Genomic DNA, 9,948 nt, shown 5'->3' on the forward strand with positions numbered 1-9,948 from the left:
TGTTTTTAAGACACCCTGTATAGTCAAACCTGAAAATGGGATAGTGAATTTGAATTTATTGTAGTAGCTTTGTAGTTAATATTTAAAAAGGCATGTTAAAGCATGGAATTGTAGTTCGAAATAGAAACTTTCAGAAAAAAAAATTGAAAAACATTTTCTAAAACATTTCCAATTTTCTAAAATGTGTCTGTTGTATTTCCTTTTTACTTACTTGATTACTTTGTAGTTACGTACTCGTATATCTATTTTAGACATTTTTCAACATTTCTGCCTACTTTTTCGCACATTACTCTTCTCAATTTTGTTTGACATGTACATTTACTTACTTAGTAAAATACTACATTACTAACACTAACAATATTTAATAACACTTTCTTTTTAAAGGTAAGTCAGTTGATATTTTTTAATTTAGCTTTACTTATTTTAAGTTATTTTTTAATACCTAGCATACGTGGTTATTATTAGTTATTATTAGCTTTAACCCGCGACTTCACCCGCATATTGGAAACTCCATGATCACTTGAACAACGCCATCTATTGACTGTGGACGAATTTACTCGTCATCTTGAAAGCTGAGATACTTCGTTCTTGAGCAGCGCCCTCTGTTACTAAAATACGGGAATGCATTACCAGGATACATCTACATTTTTGTCTATCTGCATGCCAAGTGTCCTAACGATTATCCAACCATCTCCACAAACTTGTTAACATAAGTGTTTAAGTATAATAAGGTTATTTCTACCTTTTGCTTTACTCTAACAAGGTACTATTAGCAAGATTACTGTCATACAGATTTAAGTAGAGCTTGTCAACAATCCGTATGTCTGCAATACATGTTCCTGCCGTTGCAGAATCGTCCCAGTTCTTATAGAAAACTCATAACGCAAGTTTGCGCAACCAAATTGGATAATATGTTGTCTCATCTTTCCTACAGTTATGGTGCACGATCTTTTTGTATTAATGTTCTGTAATGGGGAAGTAATGCTGTTAAGGTTTTTTCATGACTTAAGCTCTGAAAGTAGGTTGCATTTAACTTGAAATCCGTGCTGTAAATTCGATTAATATCTTTAGGCATGTAAGTAAATTTAAAAATCGAATGGTGCTCCTTTGTATTCACGAACTGGTAAACAAGGAGATTGTATTGCGTAATACTTACCTCCAAACCTGCATGCTGGCATAATGCTACTGGCCAGTGCTGGCTGAATGTACCATAGCCAAAGAGCGCGAGTTCATTAAAAAAAAAAAAACAAAAGACGGTTTCGCGCGATAAATTTTCTTCCGCTCTGTTACAAATTGCGTATACATTTATAACGGTTTTTCTTTATTTCCTCGCATTTGTGATGAAAAGTAGTGTTCAACTCGAGTGTAAGTGATCAATTACACCCGCGAGCTATAAGCACCCTCGCTCGCTTTGCTCGCTCGTGCGCCTAAATATCTTGGGTGTAATTGATCACTTACAAAACTTGTTTATCAATGTACTATTAACTAAGAAGTTTACTCAACTTACGATACAATACAATACAAATATTATTTATTGATCACCAAAAGCAGTACAGAGACATTACAAAAATAAAAAAATCAGGTTTAACTCCTACTCTTAGACATCACATCAGTATACGCTCATTCTGGCGTCAGTTCAGACGAACGTTTTGGTTTTCTGTCAATCAGAAATACTTATCCCATCCCATCCCAGCCTATATACGTCCCACTGCTGGGCACAGGCCTCCTCTCAGAACAAGAGGGCTTGGGCCATAGTTCCCACGCGGGCCCAGTGCGGATTGGGTACTTCGCACGCACCTTTGAATTGCTTCGCAGGTTTGTGCAGGTTTCCTCACGATGTTTTCCTTCACCGCAAAACTCCTGGTAAATTTCAAATGTAATTCCGCACATGAATTTCGAAAAACTCATTGGTGCGAGCCGGAGTTTGAACCCACAACCCTCTGTTTGAGAGGCGATAGGTCAAACCACTAGGCCACCCACCACGGCTTTTTTACTATAGGTACTTATAGATGAATGTAAAAAAATATCTGAACTAAAATTTATTACATATTATTATTAAAATGAAGTGACGGATATTATTGAATGAGTGCATCTAATTTTCATCAGTCCGTCAGGCTGTGAAGGTTCTTTTGAGTCTATGACAATCGATTGAAATGTGTCTTTACTTCCCGTATGTACAAGACATGGGACTGTTCCACGATAATGAGGATTTTCACAAAGGCGAAATATCGCTAGATGGCGTTAGTATCAAGAGATCCGTTTGACGTTTGACGTTTGTTCGTGATTTTAAAAATTTTAGGTTAGTAACTAGGTAATTTGAGCCAATCGCAAGCAAACGTCAAACGTCTAACGGATCTCACGATACTAACGCCATCTAGCGATATTTCGCCTCTGTGAAAACCCTCATTCTCTCGTCATTCTTACCAGAGTGATAGACCTAACTAACACTGGTTTTAGACATCAGTTATTTTATTAGTTATATAGTTGACGACCGGATGGCCAAGTGGTTAGAGAACCTGACTACGAAGCTTGCGGTCCCGGGTTCAATTCCCGGCCGGGGCAGATATTTGTATGAACGAATAATATGAATGTTTGTTCTTGGGTCTTGGATGTTTAATATGTATTTAAGTATGTATTTATCTACATATATAAGTATGTTTATCCGTTGCCTAGTACCCATAGTACAAGTATTGCTTAGTTTAGGACTATGTCAATTGGTACTTGACACCATCCCATACTATTTATTTATTTATATGCTCCTTCTGGCGTCTGACGCAAAGCGCTTCAGTCACCCACACGGAATAGAAGCTAAGCAAAGCGGAGCTGCGTCGACTCTAGGTCATAGGATTAACGATGAACAGAGACAGACTAGACTTTCGATGAAATTTTTATACCACTTTCTACTAAGACCAGCTATTTGGAGCGATTGGTGGTTCAGGGAAGAGTAGAGGAGCAACGTTCTCGCGGCCGATCTCCCACAAGATGGACAGACTGCATTAAATCTCCCACAAAGTGTACCCTTACTGAGTGTGCGCGCAGCGCCACAAATAGAGAGAGATGGAGAAGTCTCGCAAAAGCCGCAGCCAATCTACAAGACAAATCCATGACCACGACCACTCCGTCAGGAGTGTACGACTGAGAAGAAGAAGACTTAGTCCAGCTGCCCTATAGACGAAAGTAACCTAACCTAACTTCATGAATCCACCTAGATGTCAAACCTACGCTGTAAAAGTAATACAGCGTTATCTAACGTGCCCTTTTAAGTGTCACACCTTTTATGACAAAATTAATGACTGTGTGCCAACAGACGAGTGTAACTAATCGCTGTAGTTACTTCCTGCCATAACTAACTAATGAATATTTAAATCAATTTTGAAAGCTTGAAGTTTTTGATAAATGTTTTTTAAAGGAACCATAAATAATGTTTATTTCAGACGTTCAGATATCTACATACCAAATTTCACCAATTCAATTTCCAATTACGATTTTTTTCAAATTTTCGGTCTAACATCTGGTAGTATGGTGCACGGTTTTGTTGCTCTGTGGATGACCTCTGGCTAAGTTCGAAACGCGACAGTGTAGTGTGGTGGTGGTGACAGTTGGATTTGTGTGATGTGTGTTCTTACGTTCCATCGTCAAAGCAACATAACTGTTTACTGTGCTACCATACTTGTATGTTAGACTAACGTTAGTCGAAGAGCTGCATGAACACACATTTGTTGCATAGACGTAGCTATCGTAAGGTCGCGGGTGAGCAAACTAATTATTTCTAGTTAATTACTTTATTGTTATCATTAGGTTGATATAATTATAAATACTATCAATAATTTAAAAAATATTGTATAGAAGATTTGCTATAATATTTTTTATTAAACTCCTCCCTCACTTCCACAGATGTGGCGGCTCTCTCATCTCCCGTCGCCACGTAGTCACGGCTGGTCACTGCGTGGCGCGCGCCCAGCCTCGCCACGTTCGCGTGACGTTAGGTGACTACGTGATAAACTCGGCCGCCGAACCGCTCCCCGCTTACACGTTCGGCGTGCGGGGGATCAAAGTGCACCCGCTGTTTAAGTTCACGCCGCAAGCCGATCGGTTTGATGTAGCTGTGCTCACGTTGGACCGGAATGTGCACTATATGCCGCATATTGGTAAGTGGTAATAGGATACGGCCAATATTTAATGTAATTTTATATTATACTTTATAAATTAAGCCGCAATTCATAAAAAAGTAATGATCCTGTTAAAAAAAAAACTAATGTTAAATTTTATTTATGAAATAGGAAGTTAATTATTATAAGTATCCACAGCATAAGCTTTGCTTACTGTGGGCAATTGTTGTCAAGTGTCCCGTGATATATATATTTTTTTAACAAAAAAAACAGCTTCAGGTCCCCCATGCTTGAAAGAATGGTGCAAGTTTGATGATTTAACTGCGACCTTCTTCTAGGAATTATACACTTTGAGTTGTGAAAAAACAGATTCCGAGACATTAGCCCAGTTTCAAATCAATAATCATATATTATCTATCATCTCAAACTTAAAATCATATGCTTGAGAGTCAAACTACTTTGCTACTACGCTTTCCCTAATTTAACGACTTAATTATGTAACCATATACCCTAAAAGAGTTCTAAGAACTTCTACTTTATGATTGTTTTTTTTTAGTAGCGACATCTCTTGTCTGGGTGAGCGGTTAGTTCCGAAAGAATGTGACGTCTCTCGACGAAACATAGATGTCGCTAGTGCTGCTGCTTAAGTAGCATAGTCTGCAAAGCAACCTGAGATATGTATGCATAGGAAAAATTCGTGTCTGGATTCCGGTCCAGCAGTGGTGTAGGGGTTATAGTGCTGGTCTCTTTTTCTGGTTTTTCTGTGCATCCATGTCTCAGTTTGTATTTTGGAACTTCTACTTTCTTGTTTCCAGCCCCGATCTGCCTGCCGGAGCGTGGCAGCGACTTCCTCGGCCAGTACGGGTGGGCGGCGGGGTGGGGTGCACTGAGCCCCGGCTCGCGGCTGCGTCCGCGCACGCTACAGGCCGTCGACGTGCCCGTGCTAGACAACCGGGTGTGTGAACGCTGGCACCGGGCCAACGGTACGTGGCATATTATACTTTAGTCGTTCCAATCGTTTATTTAACTTTTGACAGATCACGCACGTGAAGTTTTACAATAATTTTCGGTACAATGTGCTACAGAGAATACCGTACTTCATGGACGGGCACCACCCACTTAGTGATGTGCCATTCGTAATGAATGACCATAGACTATAAAAACCGTTTTGAAGTAAATCGACTTTATAAATAAAACATACATTTAAAATTATTGTGATTATATTTTATATCAAGATCATTTAAAAATAATAAGTAACTACATTAATATGCCTTTAGGGATTAAAAAGTTAAAACAACTAAAATAGGCACTGTAATACTATTTTTAATGATACCTACCACGGGCGTCTCGTTGTGAGTGACAACAAACTGGCGTCGCTGCCGCGTTCAGTTTTCGACTTCATAATTGTCAAAATTACTAAATTACCGTCGGAAGTGATAAACATAACTTAACATAAATGGTTTATTTTAATATATAAGATAAAGTTTATTCAAGAGTAAAATCGATTGTTAAAAGAAATCGAATCAGTAACGCATCAGGGCATCACTATTTTAATTAGTACTCGAGCTGTCAAAAGTTAAATAAACGATTGGAACAATAATAATCGCAAATGTGCGAGCACAGTGGAGCATGCCGTGCGCTCACTCGCACTTATGTGCGAGTGTGCAGCGTTAAGAGTGTGTGAACGCTGGCAAAGGGCCAACAGTACGTGGCAGATTAGACCTTTTCTCTCTCATTCTCACTATAGAATATCTGTCCTTTTATCAATTGTACAGTCGCGGAATGAAAAGGTTGACCACTTTAAGGCGTCTTTGCTTGCTCATTACAGCTGCTACATCGACCTAGTATGACATATTCCGTCATAATGTCATTCAAAAAGGTAACATGTGCTTGCAACGTGTATAGTTAAAGTGAGAAAAGTTTTTCCATGTCAAAGTCTTTATGACATCGGCATGAGATCGATTTTGACTTGGCCTGTGTAAAAACTTTTTTCACTACATCTATAAACGAATTTGTTTGAAAACTGGTCAACCTTTTAATACCGCCACAAGTGTAGACAGAGCATAGTAGCTTTTACACAGCTCTCTAACTGCGCCAATAGTGAGCTATTTATATCAAATTTTATAAGCATCTAGTCAAGAAATAAGCATAATTATCGACAACAGTATATAGTTAGTAGGGAGGTAAGCAAAATCCAGAGGGGGGCCGCTGCCCCTCCTTCCCCCCCTTCGGTACGCCTATGATCCCATACATTCCCCTAAGAAATCAAAGTGAAATTGTTTACTTATATTATAAAAAAATTCCACCCTGGTATGTGATTCAGTTTCTTCGACTATACTTACAAGCCCACCTTGTGATGTAAAGTACTAGCTGTTGTTGATGAAAAACAACCTCTATTTCCAGGTATCAACGTCGTAATCTACCCTGAGATGCTGTGCGCAGGCTACCGAGGCGGCGGCAAGGACAGCTGCCAAGGCGACAGCGGGGGACCGCTAATGCTAGAAAGAGCAGGCAGATGGTACGTTAATTTATTGACTCAGTACCTACCATGAGTTTACAGTGACCGTACTCAATAGCGACGGATTAAATTATTTGTATGGAAAATTGTACGCGGCTCCACAAATAATTTACGCCGTCGCTATCGAGTACGGTCACTGTAAACTCATGGCGTTGAAGTGGCAACGGGCGGGCCACACCGCTCGAAGGATAACCGTTGGGGGAGAAAAGTTCTCGAGTGGCGGCCACGAACCGGAAGACGAAGCGTTGACAGGCCTCCCACCAGGTGGGCTGACGGCATTGTGAGACAGTGGATGCAAGTGGCGAGTTGTCGTTCATTGTGGCGTTCTAGGGGGGAGGCTTTTGTTCAGCAGTGGACGTCTTCCGGCTGATGATGAGTACATTATGATGTGTTTTACTAATTTATTTATTCTATCCCTTCCAGGTACCTAATCGGCGTCGTGTCGGCTGGTTACTCCTGCGCAAGTCGCGGCCAGCCCGGCATCTACCACAGAGTGGCCCACACTGTGGACTGGATCAGCCACGCTACGACACTCTCGTGATGAAGCTACGAATTTACAGAGTGAATTTCCGCTAGTGTTAAAGACGAAATCCGGTGCATTTTGTGCGCAAAAATATGAAGTACGACAACAGGCCGTATTGCCTTGCCTAAGGGCATCCATACATGGTAAGATTCATCTTTACAAACTGGTCGAAATGACCGATCGATAGTGTATGTCAGTATCAACGATTTACTTGATCGAAGATGATATCGGAATCGTAAAAAAAACCCATGCAATCGTCTAATTATTTCTGCTCAAGTGCTTTTTTGTTCCATTCCAAATGAGTCAATGATCGATCGAAACGATCGATTGCTTCGCGTAATGTCAGCGATCATAACGATCAATATGGGTTTTTACAGAGGCAAAATATCGCTAGATGGCGTTAGTGTCGTGAGCTCCGTTTGACGTTTGCTAGTGATTGGTTAAATAACTAAATGAGCCAATCGCAATCAAACGTCAAACGGACCTCACGATACTAACGCCATCTAGCGATATTTCGTCTCTGTGAAAACCCTCATTGCTCCGCGTAGCAGCGATCGTAACGGTCAATGAGGGCTATCGCGTATGAATTCGCCACTAGAGGCGCTAGTGTAGCGTGGGGTCTCCGAAATGTCAAATCTCATAGTTTTTGGGTGAGCTGCGCGGGTTTATTTATGATTAGAATAATTTTGTGAATATTTTGCAATATCTGAAATTAGTTATGGCAAATATGCGTTCCGGGGCAATGAATGTCTGAGTTTTCAGAAAGTTTTGTCTTTCGGAAACCTTTGTCCACCCTTTTTTCTGAACAAAACGGGGACTATGCAACACAAAGACACAAGTGAGACAAAAAACGATAGCCCTCATTGCTTCGTGTATATGACCGATCGCAACGATTAACTTAAATGTGTCGCATAGACAGCTGTCGTGCACGTTTGGTAGTAGAGATGCAAGGTGAAAATATTACAATTCATTGATGACCTCAGCCAAGTAACTGAATCAATGTTTAGAAGTTGAAAAGGAAAACTTCTACAGGTCATCGTTCATCCACCATTACCTCTCATATTTCGTTTTATAGAATTTTTTTACCGTTCAACGGCAAAACCTACTAGACACTGGCAAAATTGTCCTCCAATGGACAGTCATATTTTTTTAAAGAAACAACAACTATTACTAAAAGTATAAGTCGAAATAATACGCACTGCACGGGCTACTACCCTCCCTTTCACTCTTGTATTAAATAATATAAGTGTCAGCGGGACGGCAAGACAAGATACGAAGTTAGAATTTTGCACTTCGTAATACAGGGCCAGGAGCGTTCAGTTTTAGAGATGGTGTACTATACTTAAAACGTTTGGGCAATTAACTAAATGTAAACAAACTTCAGCTGCCAAATTGTAATTATAACTAGTGTATTTCAAATGCAAATGAAATGTCAATGTTTAGATAGTTTATTGAGGGAATTTCAATATTCAAGACACCGATTGACGTTGCTTTGTTTACATTAATTTAGTTAAATACCTATGCAAACCAAATAGGTGTAGTAATATTATGCCAACAACAACAAACTGTTGTATACATGGATGAGTGTATTGAAGAGAGAACGATAGACATATTAAACGAAAACATGACTTTTGTTGCTTTTAGTCAACTCGCAGCATTAAAAAATAATCCAACGAATTGATAACCTCCTTTTTTGACGTCTGTTAAAATGGAATACTAAATTATTGGTCGAATAGATTCCGTATCCAAGATACGCGGGACCGTAATAAATAGTAACCATAACTTGTCACTACCAGAGAACAGAGACCATTATCGCCTAACGTTTCTGAGGCTCGGAATCGCAATCAAATGACAGTTTTTGTAGACGAAATATGTCATTTGATCGTTATGCAATACAGCCTCTATTTCAGCTGCCAATTTCCAAATAAAAACCACGAAATGAATATCTGTGACAGAGGGCCTACTCCAAAATTTGAAAATCGAAGTTCGTATCGTACCGTCCCTCTCACTCTCGTGTTAAATGATATTAGCGTCAGTTCGAATTTTGCACTTCGTAGTATATACGGCCAGTTGTTATGCCTGACTGCTAATTAAAACAAATAAGATCGAAATTTGAAACACCAGCAGGGGGTCTGCACCCAAGTTCGAAATTCAAAGGTAGTATCCTACTGAACTATTAGCGTGAGCAGGACAGCATGATACGAAGTTCGAATTTTGAAGTATAAGACCAGATTATTACCAGTAGTGTACAGACTAAGATGTGGTAGACATTTTAGTTTTTTTTATACCATTGCGGTGGGTATGCTTAATAGTTCATAAATTTTAATGAAATGAATGTTGCTAGTTTATGAATAAATTAATAAATTATAGATTTGGATGGAATATAACAGAATGTGAGAAAGTCATATACTTTCAAACTATTTATAAGTTCTTGGTACCTACCCTTTCTCTTTTCTAAGTATTTTGTTCCCTAAGCGGGAGAGAGAAAAAAACTGTTGTTTTTTATCAATTACTTACTTTTATATAATCTTAAAATAAGGCTTTTAAAAATGTGATAAACGGGAACCTGCTAGCAATTTAAACTCGTCTAAATTGCAACAATATGGTATAATTCATTAGTGCCTATATACCAATATGTAAATAAACTTAGTTGTACATATTACCACTAAAAACGTCGTGTAAATATTTTTATACTTAACTGAAATACAGAACGCTTTAAGTAAATAAATTATTTGTAAAGCTTCTATTTATTTTCCAATTGAGAATTTTCATTAAGTTCACCATTTCTTACTACTTTC

The 9,948-nt window shown here is 39.0% G+C and overlaps 1 protein-coding gene across 4 annotated transcripts in view; it reads left to right on the forward strand.

Moving 5' to 3' along the window:
* LOC141443317 (serine protease 33) overlaps positions 1 to 9,878 on the forward strand; it is a 59,182-nt gene extending 49,304 nt beyond the window's left edge. For 3 of the 4 annotated variants that reach the window (XM_074108552.1, XM_074108553.1, XM_074108554.1), the window contains 4 exons: positions 3,895 to 4,148; positions 4,925 to 5,092; positions 6,513 to 6,627; positions 7,051 to 9,878. In XM_074108552.1, the coding sequence (XP_073964653.1) occupies positions 3,895 to 4,148; positions 4,925 to 5,092; positions 6,513 to 6,627; positions 7,051 to 7,168 (655 nt within the window). In that variant the 3' untranslated portion in view covers positions 7,169 to 9,878. The remainder of the gene's footprint in view (positions 1 to 3,894; positions 4,149 to 4,924; positions 5,093 to 6,512; positions 6,628 to 7,050) is intronic. The other variant, XR_012453014.1, reaches the window with a different exon arrangement.
* The last annotated feature ends 70 nt before the right edge of the window (positions 9,879 to 9,948 follow it).

This window comes from Choristoneura fumiferana, chromosome 27 (assembly GCF_025370935.1).
Source record: "Choristoneura fumiferana chromosome 27, NRCan_CFum_1, whole genome shotgun sequence".
Classification (NCBI taxonomy): domain Eukaryota; kingdom Metazoa; phylum Arthropoda; class Insecta; order Lepidoptera; family Tortricidae; genus Choristoneura; species Choristoneura fumiferana.